The sequence below is a fragment of the Centruroides vittatus genome, unplaced genomic scaffold, assembly GCF_030686945.1.
Source record: "Centruroides vittatus isolate TY-2023 unplaced genomic scaffold, ASM3068694v2 contig_941, whole genome shotgun sequence".
Taxonomy (NCBI): domain Eukaryota; kingdom Metazoa; phylum Arthropoda; class Arachnida; order Scorpiones; family Buthidae; genus Centruroides; species Centruroides vittatus.
Window position 1 is genome coordinate 2,221,296 of NW_027122625.1, and position 19,381 is coordinate 2,240,676.

Below are 19,381 nucleotides of genomic sequence, written 5' to 3' on the forward strand. Positions count from 1 at the left end.
GATTATAATTCATTTCATTCTTACATTATATAATTATACCAAAAAAACTATAGAATGCAGTGATACTTTTTAATCTTCTAACATTTTTGGTTGTTTTTATTGATTTCCTTCAGGATAAAAACAACCAAAACATTAGAAGATTAAAAAGTATTCACTGCATTCTAAGGTTTTTTGATGTGTTGTTATTTAATGGAAGTGCATTATTCAAAGAAGTATTACACTACTTTTTCCTAGAAATAAGGTGGATAGTTTTATTGATCTTGATGATCAAAACACCAATAAAACTTAAGTTTACTGATTTCAAATCCCACTTATAATAATAGAGATGCATTCTTGTATCAGTTTTATGAATAAACATGAGAACGGCACTTTCTTTTACTCTGAATGAATGAAATACACCTATCCCTCGTTTTACACGGTACTTTTTTTTACATGTTTTTGCTTTTACACGGTTTAAAAAATAAATGTAGAAAATAAACTGGCTATGATCAAAAGGAACAATTTTTAACTCTAATCTACATCTATATTCCAATCCACCTTAATTATATGTCATAGTTGATATTTAGGATACTAGGTGACAGTTTTATTTCAATCCGTCAAATAGTAACCGATAAACCGATATAGGGTACTCCCCATACGCACGAAGTTGCATTCATTGCACATAGTTATGAATATGAAAAATTAAAATTTTCTGATTTAAAACTAACAAACGATTACATTATTTTTAATTACATTTTTTACATTACATTACATTACACAATTACACTAGATTTTTATGAATCTTTCAGATTTTATTTTTTGTTCCTTTGTACTTTGTATTTAATTAATAAATGAATATATTTTTTTGCCTTTCAATATTTTTGTTTGATTTATGTACCTTTAAAAAATTGAAAAAAATTCATAATTAATAAACAACGAAATTATGCGTTTTTTACATACTTTTCGATTTACACGGTTTTACATTCAAAAAGATACAAATTCGATTTACACGTTTTTCTCAGGAACCTATCTTCCGTGTAAATCGAGGGATAGGTGTATAGTGTTTTTCTAGTAAATGAATTTAAATAAATAATCAAGCAAAATTATAGTCTAGTTCTAAGCCAAGTGAAATAAAATAATGGTGTCAATAGGATTATTGAAGAGCTTTTGACCTTCGGTAAGCCTATTGACTACATTATTTTACTTCAAATTCAAAGAAAAAGCATTGAAAGTGTTTCAGGAGCCAGAAAGTTTTAATTTGATTGCTTTCAGGATGTAATAAACCCATATTTAGATCACTTAAACTATTTACTTAAACTTTTTGATAGTTGAATCTATCTAAAGATGGTATTATTAAATCCTGAAAACATTAATCAAATTAAAAATTCCTGACTCTTAGAACATCTTTCAGCATTTTTGGCTTAGACAAATCTAAATTAACCTTCATATTCAATCAGTTACATAAACATTGATTTATATTCATTTATTATTATTCCTTACTGATTTGAGCTATCTTTTATTAAGAAGTACATCTCTAAATCAATTTTTAGAAATTCAAAAATGTATTTTCTTTTGTATGCTAATTAGAATTACAATGTCATAATGTTTCTATATTATTTACATGCTTACCTGAAACTATAACATTAAATAGAACGTGCTCAGCAAAAAATTATATAAACAAAATCTAACACCTTTATATGTTTTCTTTATATGTTTTCATATAAACAATCTTTGTTTATATGAAACTATAACGTTTGTTTTCACAATATGCTGAAGAACATTGACTTAACTTTACAGTATTTGAATAGTGATTAGGAATGGGTACACATAGGTAATCTGGCTAATGTTGGTTTCGGGATGTAGCTAAAAAGTTCAAATAACCAACAGTTAGTAAAATTAGTGCTAATTGTTTCTTACTACCCTGTTAACAGTATGTTAACAAGTGCAATATATTATTAAAATAGAAAATACACATGCAGAAATATTTTTATGTATTAATTGGCAAAATGTTCGTTCCTTTAATGTGTTTGGTTGTCTACTTGTTGATTGAATGCCAGTTTGGCTATTTGTCTGAAAATTGCCCTAATTGGTGCCATATTTCTTAAAATCTACAGGCTTTACAGTCTTTTAAAGCATATGAATTTAGAACAATCAATTATTCTAATTTAAATCCTTTGATTTGCAAATCTGGTATATCTGACTAGTACTGCAAAGTTCTTTGTTTCTATTCGTCATTTTATTAACATAAAATTTAACTATTTATGCACGAGGACCAAGGCTCTTACCCCTTGAATAAACTTAAATATGACCACACTGTAGAAGGAAAATTGTATTACAAAAAAAAAAAAAAACCTGCAGTTAACTGTAATAAACATCAAAAGGATTAATAATACTAGTAACAATAATAAAGTTAATGGCATTCCAATTAATAATGATCGTATTATAAATTTTTTGGTGTAAAACGTTTTTAAGAAATTAATGGTTATTGTTGTTATTATGAATAAATGATAAGTATTACTACACAATTGGTTATGAACAATACTTCAAAAATAAACAAAAATGATTAAACTGCTACTTCACCAAGGGTTTCTCAGCTCACACTCAAATCAAATATCTAGTAAAATTAGGGTGCCACTCCTCCACTAGTACTAGGTGCAACTGAATTGTTGGCATTTCCATTTGAATTATTTCCAGTGGAATAGACCAGTATTGTGATTAGACGGTTGGTTGGGGGTTCAGGAAGCTGACTAGTATTAAGGGTACTTAAATTTTTATCATTTAAAAATTTTTCAGGAATGCCATAAGAAATAGAATTTTCTCCAGCATACATTTTCATGTGTACAGTCAATTTATCTTTACAGTAGCGTTTGGTTTTCCACCAATGTGACTGTGACGATGTCTGGTATGTTCATCTCCATCTTTTATGTAAAATCCTTGACCACAGAAATCACATGGATATGGTCTTTCTCCTGCATATATCATTGAATGATGTGTTAAGTGATTATTCTGGGAGGAAAACTCCATCACAGTGGAAAGGTTTGTCATCAGTATGTACCCTCATGTGATCAAGAATAGCTAAAATCATTCAAGCTTTATAAGCTGCATTAATATAGGTACTCCTCACTTTACAACTGAGTTCTGTTCCGACGACTAAGTCGTTAAGCGAACTGGTCGATAAGCGAGGAGCTTGCGCTGGGAATATAGGATCGTTGTAAAATTATCCAAATTATGCAACAAACTTCAAATTTATTCATAAAAAGACTATTATAGTACGCTATTAGCCTATTATAGTATACTTAGTGTGCATGTCACCATTCTCCACTGACCGACACTCAAGCTGAAAAAGGAGATTCCTCGAATTGCAGGTCGAAACTCGATTGGTCGTAAGTGCAAGTAGTCGTTAAGCAGATAGGTCGTAAAGTGAGGAGTACCTGTATGCAGTTTAGGCAAAGAAAAGTAGGCAAAGAATACTTTAAAAATGAATATGTATGAGGACTCTTTCCAAAGATACAAAATATTTTTTGCAAATTTGACAAGATAGTCTTTCTCCATTTATATTGAGCTGATAAATGAACTTATAATCCTGAAGCTGCTTTAAATGGCACTTTGCATGACGGACAAGACTAGAACTTATCTTTCATATTCTCGTTATTTTTTTTTCCAAATTCATTATTTGAAACTTAGGTCTGAAGTTTTAATCCAGTATTAGAGTACTTTATTTTTAATGTAATTCTGCAACTGAACTTGGGTTGATTATGTTGTAATAGCAGCATCATTTGCACGGAAGTTTGCTAAATGAGATCTTGGATCAAAACTAAGGAAAGCAGTCAGAAATAAGAATATAGAAGTACATACAGCTTGTTCAAGGTTGTGGTTATTTCTTTCCATCACAGGCATGGCTGAACAGCATTTTTGTCAGAGTAATTTATCTATTAAACAGGAAAACAAGGCACTTGGTACCAACCCATTTCTGTCATTTTTCCACCATTGCATGGATATACTCTATAAACATGATGTAACAATTCAGATCTACTAAAGCTGGGGATCTGGTAGTTCTCGAAATAATGTAGATCTTGCAAGAAATCTAAAACTGTTATCTGTACCTGTAAACCAAATGGCTGATGGTGGGTGCAGTTTGGCCCTAAGCTCTTGTCACGGTCATGGGTTTGGCTGGTTCCACAAGGGCAGGAGCAGTGATGTTCTGTCTCAAGATCATCTATTGGGTTAGCAGTATTATCTGCTCCTTTAGTGAAGCAAACTCCAAGAGAAACTGAGAAAGAGATGTATTTAAAAAAATTCAAATAATAAAGAAAAATTTGGATTTACTTCACCCTGACAGACCTGTTCAGGTGTCAATTGTAAAGTTCAATTCTTCACGCATAAGTACCAAGGCTCTTACAGTTTAAATATCTAAATTATATAATGTAAATTATTAAATTTTATTACCACAATATATTTTAATAAAATTTTATTACAGAAATCATCTAAATGTAAAACAAAATACATTTAAAACTACAAACAGTAGATATGAGTTATTAAACACAGAAATTCATTTACATTTACCAATATACAACAACAACAAAGATTCAGTTGTTATACATACATTCAATATTAATGGCAAGCTAAGGACAAATTTCACTTTTTTCCTTTCTTTTTACTAAATATTTAAATGTATTTTCTGAAATTTTTCTTTATAAAATATTGTACAATAATTGAATAAATGGAAGCCCAGTAATAGTCTGTACAGAGACTTATAATAGAGAAGTTTTCCATTTAAAATTTAAATGGTGTTACGACTAAGAAACCCAAAATAATGGTCCCTTTAAAGAAATTTTATTCATTGTTCGATGGCTTTAACTCAATTTACACATGGAAGACTGGATTGAAATGGGAATTAAATTTGACACAGTTTTTGAATTTCATCCTTAAATATAGATGTAGAGATGGATTATTAATTTTATATCGGCTTTTTCTAAAATTTTTACCTTGAATCTGAAACCAAAATTCATCTTTATTCCTAGAGATAAATTTCAAATTTTTAAAGACTATGGAAATTCCAAACTGTTTAACACGTATACGTCACTATAGCTTTACTGATAGTGCTATACATATATATATATATATTATTCTAGAATAATTGGAATATTATACAATTGGCACTTTTGACTGACAGAAAAGATACATATGGCACGCATAATCGTTGCCACAATCCTCCTTATAAATGTATTAAATTATCTAAATTCCACTTGTGGCTTGAATTAACGATGCCACAGATTGCGAGCCTCTCGTCACTAAAAAGAAAATGGTCTGTAACATAATCATTGCAGTCCAATGCTTCTAATATATAGTTTTGTCAGCGAATGTGCTTTTTTGATGTAATTATAAAGAGAATTTAAGTAATGCTGTGTTTGTTTCAGATGCAAGAATTTTCATTTTTATAGAAAAATTTTATTGCAATAATGTATAAAATGAAATAATTCAACTCCAATCTATATTTGGATTTAAAATTTTTAGGGTAAAATTTAGAAATATTATATTACTGATATGTTTTCTTGTAATATTGTTTGAAATTATATTGGTTTTAGCAAAGAAACTTTCTTAATGTAACTTCTACTGGGATTTGACTCTGTCTCCCGACGTTAATGTTTTGCATCTTTCGGCCATTTACTATCTCTCTTTGTTTTAGATTTATGGATTTTTTTCTTTTTAAAAGAATATTTAAATCTGCGGGACCCTATCGTTTAAAAATATATTATCAACTGAATGATATTGCAAAAACTGCTAGAGATCAAATTTCTTATTCCATTGTACTATAATCAACTCTTTGTATAGCCATTGATCTATGTAATGCATAACCAAGGATCACAATAATTGCCAAAACAGTAAGTGTACTACCGACAGCTATTGGAACAGTCTCATCTTGGGCAAATGGTTCGGGCATTCCTCCTATCCGAACTTGACTACATCTCTGGACTGTAATGGAATTTATATTAAACTCATATTTTTATTAAAATAACTTTGTATAAAAGGAAAATATTGTTACCTTGTGAAAAAACTCCCTTTGAAATTCCAAATGGTTGAATTCTTACATCTTGTAGTCTAGCTGTTGCTACTTTATCTTTCTTGGTATCATATAATGGAATTACTTCAGGTGATGGGCAAAAGTAAGACTTTCCTATTGAAGTTTCAAATTGAGTGAGGTTATCTTCACTTCTGGCTGTCTTACTACCCGCTTAAAAAATTACATATGAATATTAATAAAAACTTCATTAATTGAATAGTTTAGTATTTTTAATAACATTTCTAATATATTATTTTAAAATATAATTATTGTAATGCAAATGATCACTTATTTAGAAATTACTTTATTGAAAATTATATGTACAAGTTCTTCATGTTTTGTTGGGTAGATTCTGTTTATCAAAGGCAGCAAAACCAGGGACCCGGACTCTCTTATCTTTTGTAACAAATGAAGAAAAAAAATCAAATAAGTACAGGAAAAAGACTTGATAAATGTGATAAATGCACTTATACGCATGTATATAAAAGGTCTGATCAAAATGTATCAGACCTTATTTTTGTCTTTGCAAGTTGAGGAGGAGATTCTACTATATGCATATGAATTTTGGCAAACTGTTGTACCCTTCAGTCACTGTCAGGCAGCCATGATAGTTGCACGTTTATACTGTTATTGTTGCTTTAGTGATTAAGTGAAAATGGCAGAATGTGATTGATTAACATCTTTCTTCACAAAATCTGGATCTCAGATGAGATCTGAGTCTATAGGTATATATGATCTTGAGACAAAGGCACAATCATCTCAGTGGAAAATGCCATGGTCTCCACAGCCAAAGAAAGCATGACAATCATGCAGCAATGGTGTAAGGAGTCGATTCCAAACAATTTTATTTTGGGGATTATTTTTAGTTTGTTGTTCTATTTATTTTTGGGCATTTTATTTGGTTAAGGATAGACTATCGCATCTTACCCAGGCAAAATTCTAAAATGAAAACTCACCTTACTATGATGACTACAGTAATCAATTACATCGTCAAACCCAGAAATGACATCTAGGGGGACTCTTCCACCCCAAATTGTCACAAAAAGGCATAATGAAAAATTATAAAAGATTAAATGTAAGGGTGATGATATGACTTAAGAAAGATTACTAGAATTAAACGAGTGTTAGCCACTTATGTAAAATAGGTCAAGTGGGTGTAATCATGTAATGTCACCAACCACACTATAAGAATGAGGTAAACTGAGATCGAACAAGGTGATGCTAAGGGTCAAGCAAGGTTAAAGCAAGGCTTTCAAGTTCCATTGCCTGGCTATAACCAAGAAACTTCTACATTATCAAAGTTAATTTGTAAGATTTTCACTTCATATTTTTGCTTGTTGATTTTGTGGAGATATATTTTCATTTATCTTAGAATTAACTATAAGTCCCCAAGTGTCAGGAAAAGTTTCTTATATGTATATATATGTATATTTTTTGGTTTTGATAAAATATCTTTTTATTATATTTTGAAGTTTTGCTAACTTTATTTCATTATTTTGCTGATGTATTTGGGCTTAGAAGAATAAATACATTTTTTGTTATTACATATAGTCATTATTTCAGGTTTCTGATTCATTAACAATTTTGTTATTATTTATTGCCTACATAAAGTCCAGACCTGGCACTAACCGAATCCTAGTTTATGTAATGCACCATTAGGAAACTGTCCAGGCTCTTGATAGAAATAGATAACATGACCTTCATATTGTAATGCCTTGACCATTTTTTTTTGGACCACCAGAACATAGTTCATTATGAGTACACCCTTCACATACAAACTATGACAAGGGAGTACTACCTGACTGTTTTATAATCACCTATGAGATGCTATTAGGTGCAAGAGACCACAGCTCTGGCAGTCTGGTGACTGGTTCATGACAATGCTCTGGCCCATGAACCTTATCTTATCCAGACATTACTTCCAAAACACAATATTGCACATGTTTATCAGCCTCCTCACTTCCCAGACATGGCTCCAGCCAAATTTTGGCTCCTTCCTAAACTCAAGATGCCACTCAAAGAAAGACATTTCAGAATGCAGAGGAAATGAAGACCATAATTAAATCAATTGCACCTGTTTGTATTATATATAAGATGTGGGCAAATGCGGCTCTTTTTGAGTTACATGCGGCTCTTGCTGAAAGTGTTAATTTCTGCCTTTTTATTATTATTTTACAATTTTATTTCCACAATTTTGTGAAAATATGTTTATTAAAAAAATTCAATATTTGTTTTATATTAAATAATAAAATCGCACGCATTTAGATTTTGATTGCTGACACCATTTGGCATTGTGTAGTATTATGACTCTCATGTACGGTATGTTACATATTGGTGTTGACACAGTTGACAGATATGTGTGTGACCTTTTATTGTAGTCATATTTGTTCTGGTGTATCTCATTGTCAGTAACAGTTATCTGGTAAGTAGTCTTTTTTTATTATGCAATTTATAGATATTGAAACATAAAAAAGGCATTTATGCATTAATTAATAAATAAATGTTTACAGCCATGACCTTGAGTACCCCAAATTTGACCTCTGAAGGTCATCTCAAGCATGATAAATTTAAGCATGGCTCAACAAATGCATCAAAGTGGAAGGACATCATTTTGAACATTTCTTATAAAATTTTTCCCCAAAACCAAAATCTCAAGCAATGGTGAGAAGTAAAGTGACTCACCGAAAACAAGCACCGCGATAGTGAGAAGCAAGGGGACTCACTGAAAATAAGCACCTCAAAGGGAGCAGAAAACTACTACATCCACATTGTTATTCCTGGGTACTGCTAAAAGTAGTACCCAGGAGTTACGATTTTCATGACCTTATTACTTTGACCTTTAATATGCTTTTAAAGGTCAAAGTAATAAGGTCATGAAAAAAATGTAACTTTTACCTCCCTGCCATTCCAGTAATAAAAAGTATGGTTTCCTATTAGAAACAGCTTATAATTTAAACCTTAAAATAATGTTATACCTTTGACCTTATGGTCTAGGTCAAAGGTCATCTGGTTGTGAAATTTCCCATTCTTTCCATTGCCCTGTTCAAAAGTGTGTGTTTCCATTGAAAAAACAGACTCGACTCTCAAATGACCTTGAAGGTCAAGGTCTCATCCAATGTCACCAATTGATTGGCCCTTCAAAACCCTACAACTTTTGTCTATACCTTTTTCCCAAAATAATGTGATCCAATTAAGTTATTTCATTGTCTCAAGATAAAAAACTCACCCTGTATATGTAATATTTAGTAATTTATTTCCAAGTTGGTGCAATAAATTAAATTGACATTTCAAATCTATTTTTTTAAAACAAGTTCTCGACCCAGATAGGTGACACCCTATCCTTCCCAGCCTTACCATACTATCCTCGCCACGACAGTACAGAACTGCGGCTCCCATGCATTTTGCAAAACCTACATTTCGGCTCCCACTGAACTCTTGCTTGCCCACCCCTGATATATAACTTGGACTTGTTACCAGATATATTTAAAAATAATAAATCCGACAGGACTTGAGTGTCATTAAGCATAATCATTAATTTGGCCTATATCTTGGATAACTGATCAAAACAGGATGAAACTTAATATACAAGCAGAACATTGTATTCTCTATGCATCAAAACAATTGGAAAAGCAAAAATTTAATTTAAATTATGTCAAATTGAAAATGAGGAAAAGTAATAAGCACTGTCATAATCTTGCACAGAAAATTATTAAGTTGGTGCATTGATGCTTCTGCATGCACACTGCACAGCAATTGCTAATGCTGGTTAGAACATTAAACTATGCTCTTAGCACAGCTGATAAACAATCTTGAATTAAGGAAGGACAGATGGACGACAATGGGAATTTATCCACAAGTTTCAGAGAGGTTCGTGTATTTTTCTGTACTGTAGTACCACTGTCATGTCACCATTACGATACTGCAACAACAACAGAACTGCAGAACTATACAATTGAGAATATAATTGATTTTGAAATAACTAATAGAAATTCATTCATAACAACCGCTTTGTTAGTAATTGATAAGAGTTTTATATTTTACATTATAAAGAGTATTTTTAATCGTTTTTACACAAGTTTAAATTTTTCTAACATAAAGAGAAAAAGCATGCTACTTGCATGCTGGGGAAACATCTTAAAACTGATAAAAATGTAAAGTAAAATTAAGAAAACCTAAATTCTATTTTTTTATTTCTAGAAAATAATTGGCAAAATTGGCTTCTGTAGTTTTACTAATATTCCATTGTTACTATCTATCAGGAAATATTTATATCATTGTTTAATTCATAAAGTAATCCAAAATATTCACAAAATATCATAGAATTAAGTCTAATGCAAAGTTTTCAGAATTCTGTTTACTTTCTTCTACAAACTTGTATTTTCTAATTTATTTTCAGATGGACAGCTGTTTTCACCAATTATTACTATAAAATCATAGAATAAAAACACAAGAGAATGGCCACCTTTGGAATATCCAGCTATATTCGAATATAAGTATATTAAACAACCCAAAGCCATATATATATATATATAGGCAATCATTTGGCTATGATGCTATGTATCTATATATTTGAATATCTTTACTTTTAATAAGCATTTCTTGGTGATCATAGGTTAGGAGTCTTGACTCTTATTATTTTTCAAGTGTTCAACTAGGTGAAATTTTAATTAATTAATAAATTGTCACAAAACACTTGTGTCCTGAAGACAAATGTAGAACCATCAAAACACTATCTGCAAATAATCATTCTGTATGGACTTGTGTTTTATGATGGCAAAGTTATTTATCTGGCTGGATGTAAATGCATGGCTGTTTACTCATTCTCTTCTTAAATTTTCATCATGTGGAAATTAATGTAACTGGAATGGTATCTGGAATGTGTGTATCGTATACGTACAAAAACATGATAAATCACTTATAAAGAACTCTCTGGCTATTATGGCAGCCAACCACTGCACAATAAAACGCATGTTGTCAATGAAAAACTTAGAATTGCAGACATATACTAATGACTAACAGTATCATAATGGCTGCCAAGATATATGCTCTCTGTGGCAGAGTTCAAGAACACGTTCTGGAAACTTGTGGCTAGGTCTACAATTTTTTCAAATTGCAGCCAAATAAAGTGTATACTTTAGAACTTGGTTTCTGACTCCGTTTCATCACTTAACCTACAGGTGTGATAAGTCTGTGCAATCAGCTAATTTTGGGCTACGTCAAGAAGTATCAGTTTAGTCAAATTATTGCCTAATATCAACATTCAAATCTATTTATCGGGTATATAACTGATTCCCCAAATTCAGGATTTAGGCATAATTTTTCATTCTAAACCCACCTTCAACATACACATCAATAATTTAAATCAAACAATTTTCCATTTGTAGAAGAATGATTTGGCTCAATTTTAAAACTGTTTCAGCAACAATCATTCTTTATGCTATATTTTTCACCAATATTCAACCCTAAGTGTTTGGTCATCTGCTTCTCCTCTACTGAAAAATGAAATACCAAAATCTCTGAAATGTATTTTCTTCTAAAAAAAAACAACTGCCTCACTTGTCTCATATTGATTCATCTGATGTTGTTCATGATGTTGATCAGGGAGTCCAAGACATCAACATCATGTTGATGTCTTGGACTCCCTGATTTTTTTTTAAACTTGTTACATCAATATATTAATTGTTTACTTATAAATACTATAACTGCATGCTTCCTTCACATTATATTAGCTTAAGAATTCCTTCTTATCATACTAGAAATACTTCATGTCTTTACATTCCATTCTGTCACCTTAATATTATATTAAAGCCAAATGATTAAATTGGGCTATGTTAACACTATTAATAATTAAAAATTCTGAGTAATTTGATACTAGAGGTAAATGTTGGATGCCACCTCTTATCATCAGATCTTGAGGTGTTATATATTTATATATACACACACGCACACACACACACACACACACACACACACACACACACACACACAGGTGTTCCTTGTATAACACTGTTTGAAAATTAGGAATATCCCCCATATAACATGACTAGTTTCACTCTAACATGGTTTTGGAAATCCTCTGAACAAAATTTCACAATTTTTAGTGGAACTTCGTTATTCAATATTTTTTTATTCACATAAGCACACGTCTCAAATTTGCCTACGGGGATTTAGAATATTGAAATTTTCAATTTGTTTTGTGCCTTTTGTCAGGTTTACTTTAATGAACTCTGGATAGGAAATGTAGAAACACTACCTCAAACTGGATGTATGCAATATAAGAACACTTTCAAATCCAATATCCAATTAAAGAACAAAAACATTTATTGAGAAACAAACATTTTCAACCTTTAAACAGGCCAACGTTTGTTTTTCAATAAATGTTTTTGTTCTTTAACTGGATGTTGGGTTTTAAAATGCTCTTATACTGATAAACTAGGAAGGCTAGGAAAAGGAAGAAAAAATTCTATCATCAACCAGGTGTCATTGTCATTGCTTTCAGATTTTATCTCTTAAGACTGTCACTGTGTTTTGTTTTTATAGATTTATCTTCATGTTTACTAAAGTTTATTTAAACATTTTTTGGTAAGTGTTATTAAAGTTTTTTTTGACCAAAGGTGAGTAAACATTTCTAAAAATGATGAATGAAATATAGCAGTATCTCAGTACTTGAACTATTCCCAACTGGAACAATTCAGTGTTCGAGCACAAATCTAGAAAAAAAAAAAGTTACTTGGCACTGGACTAAACAAGCGTGACCTGTTAATAAAAACATGTTATTAATCAATAATTTGTTCTATGTCATTCATAGAAAATTATGATAAAAATAAGAAAGTGGAGACGTTACTGATATTTCTGATCAAGATTAAGAAAGCGCAGATGATGATGGTACTATGAAAAAAGAAAATGCCCTCATTTAACTAAAATTAATATTATTGCATAATACAGTACTTTTAATTATCCTTATTAATTTATTATTGATTGGAAATAAAGTATTGATTGCTTTAATAAACATATTTCTCTTAATAAAAGTATACTATTCGTTTTTGTTACTAACTTGTGGAACATAACCCTATGTTTTGCATTAATTCTTTGTTTTATATAGCACAAATTTGCATAACACAGCACTTTTTTGGAATGTATCTACCATGTTATACAAGAGATACCTGTATACACACAAACACTCAAACACACGCACACAATTCCAGGGTAAGCGTTAACCAGCTGAGTGCCATGAAAGTGATTACAGGCCTTGGCCTGTACAGTCATTCCTAGTCGGCACCATGAATAACTAGTATGGTTATATAAATTAAATATGTTTGGAAGTGAAGGATCAGACAGAGGTTCAGGTAGTTTAATTAGCAATGCATTTACACAGTAAGCAGCAGTTATGGGTTCGAGTTCCACTCTGAGCAGATTCTTTTCTTCCAGAATTTTCTAAATTATTTAATAAATATTAATTTAATTATAATTATTAAAATTTAATAAGTGATGGTGTGTAATGTCTAACTCTAGTGCTAAATTACTCAGGATTTAATAATTATTAGTAATGGTAATGTAACTCTGATTTAATCTGGTATTTAATATAATCATTGGGCTTTGAGATGTTTACATATGTATGTTACACATAGAATTCCACTTATACGAATCCAACTGTAAAGACTACTATATATTTCTTAATGGTTAATCTTATTGTCATTAATTTTATGTATTTCTGTATGTAGATTTTATGCTTATTTGTTATTATTTTGCATTACTTTTAATGAGGTCTGTTATGTACTGTACATTTGTTGTATGAGGAGAGGCTAATACTGTCCTCTTAACATCATCTTTGTGTGAATCAATAAAATAAATAAATTTGGACAGTACCTAGAGGAAAAAAAACAAATTTGGAACTATATAACACACAATTCCAACATCATTACCGAAATTCCAGAAAGAAGTTAAACTCCCATTGTAATTGTTATATTAAATTTGACTCCATTAAACCATAATCACATACATATTTTTAATATAAATCATAAATTAAGGAACTTACATAATATCATATAATCTTTATGTGTTCATTCACATACAGATTAATATTGGATTATATTTATTCATTTCAAAATCACTGTTGAAACAATGCAGCTTTTTCACATGGTTAGTATAATATCTTTAATCATTTAATTTGAAGCATTTCAAGCAATACTGCTTAATTAAAATAAGATGTTTATTTGTTTATTTTTCAGTTTATAACTAGAAATTTTAATTGCACTTACCATTTATTGCTTCATCAAACAAAGGTATAGTAGTATTGTAAAATAATTCAATAGAACTGATGATCCAATTGTCTGGAACTTTTTTGTCTTTTGTTGGAACCTGGTATAAAAAAAAATATGTATAAAGTTCACTGTAAAAACATATTTGAATTATTTATATTATGTAAAAAGCAGCTCACTCTGGTGAATATCATGCTTAAACGAAAATCCGACCACGATAATTCTAATACTGGATTATCTGTCTGACTTTCGCACGTCCCTTTTGTTCTTGCAGTATCCGGTAAATTGACCGAAACACTCTGTAAGTAATTTTTGATATATTATGTTAAGTTGTGTTTTAGGGAAACAGCAGATAAATATTAAAATTACCAGATCTCCTCCTTGACTAGGATATACAATTGTGAAGGTGGCAAAAAATTTGGCAAGAATACATATTTTTCCATCCAAATCCCAAGCATGGAATGTAAATGCTGGTGCCATTTCTTTGTCTGGATATAAAGATTAAATAATTATTTTTAATAAATATTGCTTAAAGTATTAAATGATAGACTAATTTACCAAATGGTTCATTTGCTGATGATGTAGAATCTTCACTTGTCAATTGTTTTTCCTGAAATTTACAAAAAATGAATTACTTTTATGGTATTATTATTAAAATTTGTAAGGCCAAACAACTGTCAGATTACATCGGGCTACTTTTCCACAATTATATTTAATTAATTACCAGTACTAAATAATTTGTCACTAGAGAGAGTCATTAGGCACTATCTCTTATTAATTTAATAAAAGATGGCATTAGGAAAGCCAAATAACCACTGGATTACATCAGGCTACTTTTTCACGATTACATTTAATTAATTACTAAATAATTTTAACTAGAGAGAGAAGGCATTAGGAACCAGGAATAAGAAATGGAATAAGAGAGTGTCTTATTTATTTACTCTGATTACAGTAGACCCCCCTATAACACGGGTTCATATAACACGGATTCGTATAACACAGCGAAAAAATTGCGATCGGATTTGTACGACATGCTAAAAGAGACTCGTATAACACGGTAAAACATCATCGCAGACTCGTGTCGCAACAGGATTGGTCAAATCTGGACCAATAGCGGATATTGTACAAACCATTGAGTTTAAACGAGCACTGGACCTACTAAAAAACATTTATTATTCAACGGCCATAAAAATTATATTTTTGTTAATGATGTCGCCAAAGTTAAGTTATTTTTCTGTGAAAAATTCGCTGATCAGGAAACACATCCCTGGCATTCGACGAACCGCTCCGCAACAAAAACAAGCTTAAGCAATGGCGTCGTCGAATGGTGCGCACTCGGTAAGTAATCCTACAATTTTTTGTTTATAGCATAGATTATATGGATTATTCCCAAAAAATTATACGTGATTTGGAAATGTTGAGTCAAATTAGTCTAGAATCGATTAATTTTACGGAAGAAAACCTTTCAAACAGCCGTAGCCCCTAAACTGCACACGTGCCGGGCTGTGATTGGCTCATGTATTTAAGCGACTCGTACAACACAGATTCATATAACACAGAACGTATCTACCGTGTTGTAGGGGGGTCTACTGTATTATTAAAATTATCAGTTTAAGTTACCTGATGAGATTACAATTATTCTATTGTATTGTAATTATTTATAAACAAAAGTACATTTGAGCTCTACTGACTCATTTTAAGAGGCATAAATTCTTTTCATTTGTTTGTTTTTGAAAATTTATAGTTCTGGAGATGAGTCAGTAAGGCTCAAAAGTGCTTGGTTATTAAGTGTTTAAACTCCCTTCACTATAAAGTATGTTTTCTTACATTAAATACAATTAAACTTTTTATTATAGTTAGAAAAAGCAAAAGAATTTATTATTTGTTTTAAAACATGATTGGGTATGTTTTAAAAAATAAAAGGAACTGTCTAATGAGAGATGTTATAGAGGAAATGATAGATGGAAAAGAGGAAGAAGACTATCATTACTAGACAATTTTAGAGATGGAGAGAGATGTTCAGAACTAAAAGCTGAGGTGAGGATAGAGAGTGATGGAGAAAAGGATAATGCTATACTTCAAGGACCTGTCACAAAGACAAAACACTAGAAAGAGGGAGAATTATAATTAAACTACATTCACTAACTGCTCATGTTAACTAAGAAAGAAATTAATAAATGTAATAATAATAATAATGCATTCTTTGTATTTTTTATTAATTAATACAGTAATTATGTACACTTTTAGTCTATGCTAATCTCTTTCTATAATAATCAATTTTTTTCACACAGTTATTTTAATTTAGTAACATAATAGCAATAAATTATAAAGACTTCTTGCATATATAAGATATTTGGTACTTTTATTAAGATGATAGAAAAAAATTTTTTTGATGATTAAGTTGTAAATTGAGAGAAAATTTACCAATAATCAACTTAATATAGCGTCAAAAAGTTCATTTATCATAATGGATACAGTCCATCTTGGTAGAGTTTAAGGGGAGGAAGGTTCTGAAAAGTGTACATCATTGTACACAAAGGGGATGAAAGGAGTCAAGGCATTGTCTATATAGACTTTTTTATTTTAATAATTAAGCAAATCAGTTAGCCTATTTCAGACTTAGAGGAGAAGCACTGATCATGAAATAATTAAAATGTACTTTTCTAGTAGTATTAGTTGCATACAGTGGCATTTGCTCTCATTAGCCTACTTACTATTTATATGAAAAACTTATTAGAAAACATTTGTAGAACTTAAGTCATTTTTTCAATGTAGCAGTCCATTAAACTATTGTACTCTACTGTACATGTAATTAACGGGGAGGAGATTTGCTAAAGTACACGTAATTAATGGGCAGCCCCTATCAGCTGCTAATGATACATTATCATCCTATTCAACATATTAAAATTAATATATTTTATAAAATTTTTACATTTTGTTATATAAACTTGAATATAAAATAAAAACAATTCAGGATACTAAACAAATTATTACATTGCAGTGTACCAATGCTACTTGTATTCATTCAGCAATGTGTTTGTCACATGTATCTTGTATTGATCTATGACTTAAAGGGTTATTTATTGATTTTTAAATATTTGAATTTTAATATAATAATATAATTCTGATATTAAAAATGTTGTATATGTTTGTTTTTATTTTATTTTTCTTTTGTTTTTTGTAACTGTATATTAAGAGTGATGAATATAGTATGAAGTGTTAAGACTTTACCTGAGAGGCAGCACTTGGTGTTATGGCTTCCATGGTAGCTTTCTCATTGATTTGCTTATCCAAACTTAGATCAAGGGTTACAGCAACTAATTAATTAACAAGAAAAATGTATATTTTAATTTCCAGTTTCAATTGCATTTAGATTTTAAATAGAGAATACGGAAAAAACGGCGAAACTAAATGATACCTGTACAGGTATCATTTAGTTAAAAATATATACGAAAGATGCCCTATATTTATAGCTAGACATTTGTATATATTAATTATAAAATAATATAATTATATTAACAAAAATAATAATAATAATAATTCTAAAATATACTCGGAATATTTCTCAATACGGTAATATAAGAGGAGGAAGAGAAAATCATAAAAAAATCGCTATTTTTAAGCGCAGTGTACAGTTTAATTGATTTTTTTCAATTATATAAGTACGTAAATAGCAGAAATCGCAAATTAATTCGTATAAATCTGTAATATTCTTCCAAATCGAAAGAAAATTCTCCCGCGAAAATATAGCAGGCGGCTAATAAAACGAATCTTTCCATTTCTAGTGTTTATAATTGGAAAACGATGCGTGACGTAACAGAAAAGATAAACAATGAAATAAATACCAGAAAATAGTAGAGGAAGTATCCAAAGCACCATGGCGATGGCAAGAACAGATCAAGCAATCCACAGAACCATTTCCTTATCGATCCTCTTTCAGCACCGTCTCTGATGGTGAAACGAAGCAGCACACACGCTTACGTCACAGATGCAGAAGAGAACGTTGCTTTAAACAAATTATCTCCCAGTGAATTGTTAATGTGCGGGATGTTGAGGTTACGTATCAGATTAACACTAGGCGCGTTACTCTTGTGATTTATACAGATTTATTTTGTAATCTGTATCACGTGCCGCTAGATAACGTCACGATTTCCCGCACTCGATTTTTCTTTTACACGGAATACGGTTACGTGTATTATTCCCGTTTTTTTTTTAGTGTGCGGATCAACGAATTATGAGCCCGTAATTAATACATTTAAATTTTGCTGGATACTTATTTAGAACAATACGGTAATTGAGTGCGACGTTTATGATTTATTAAACTCTCACGCGGTTCTATTGACAATTGTTTTCGTATTGTCTTAATTGCAGTTCGCTTCTATCGTTAATGCTGAATTATTATTTATATTAGCATTATTTAGCAAGTTTGGTTTGACCACGATGACAAGTTTCTCGGGTATTTGGAAGGAAATAACTGAAAAACTTGAGGCCACCTTATCTGCAGCCTTTCGTGATAAGTAAGATGCAGTCGAACTTCCAAAGACGGCCATTTTTTTTATATTCGAGTCAGTGGCCGTTATTCAGAAATTTGACCTTTTTTAACTAGTAACGTCTTGATTCCACTCAACGACAGCCATTTTTTAATGTTTACGTCAGTGGCCGTTGTTCAGAGGTTTGACTGTATAACTAGGAACGTCTTGATTCCATTCCCATAGTTCCATTAAGGTGCAACTTATAAAATTGTGCTTGCGCGAATAAATTATAAGGAACAATTTAAACTCGAAAAAGTAAACTTATACGAATTTAAAAATCTCAATCAATACATTTTGTCTATTTTTCTCATATTAAATAGAGCGCTCAACATCTTCAGAAAATTTTCGTAAGCCAAAAATTATGAGAAGAAACTTAAATTTTAAGAATTACTAAACGTAAGACATTTGAAATAATACTTTATCCAATTTAATCATGTTTATATTAACATAATTCAAACCTCAAATTTATGAAGAAATATTGTCTGTCATCAATATTTATTCATATATAAATCTGAATTTACTATTTATAATCATTAAAATTTACCACAACA

General features: G+C 30.5%; 1 protein-coding gene across 1 annotated transcript; it reads right to left on the minus strand.

The window, feature by feature from the left end:
- Positions 1 to 4,440: 4,440 nt before the first annotated feature.
- LOC136984935 (lysosome-associated membrane glycoprotein 5-like) lies at positions 4,441 to 18,490 on the minus strand. The gene is made up of 8 exons (XM_067282080.1): positions 18,144 to 18,490; positions 17,530 to 17,615; positions 14,857 to 14,908; positions 14,668 to 14,786; positions 14,478 to 14,597; positions 14,299 to 14,398; positions 6,023 to 6,211; positions 4,441 to 5,952 (listed from the first exon to the last, which is right to left on the minus strand). Exons 1-8 carry the CDS (start codon positions 18,175 to 18,177, stop codon positions 5,777 to 5,779), a joined length of 876 nt encoding a protein of 291 aa, XP_067138181.1. The 5' UTR covers positions 18,178 to 18,490; the 3' UTR covers positions 4,441 to 5,776.
- Between the last annotated feature and the right edge of the window lie 891 nt (positions 18,491 to 19,381).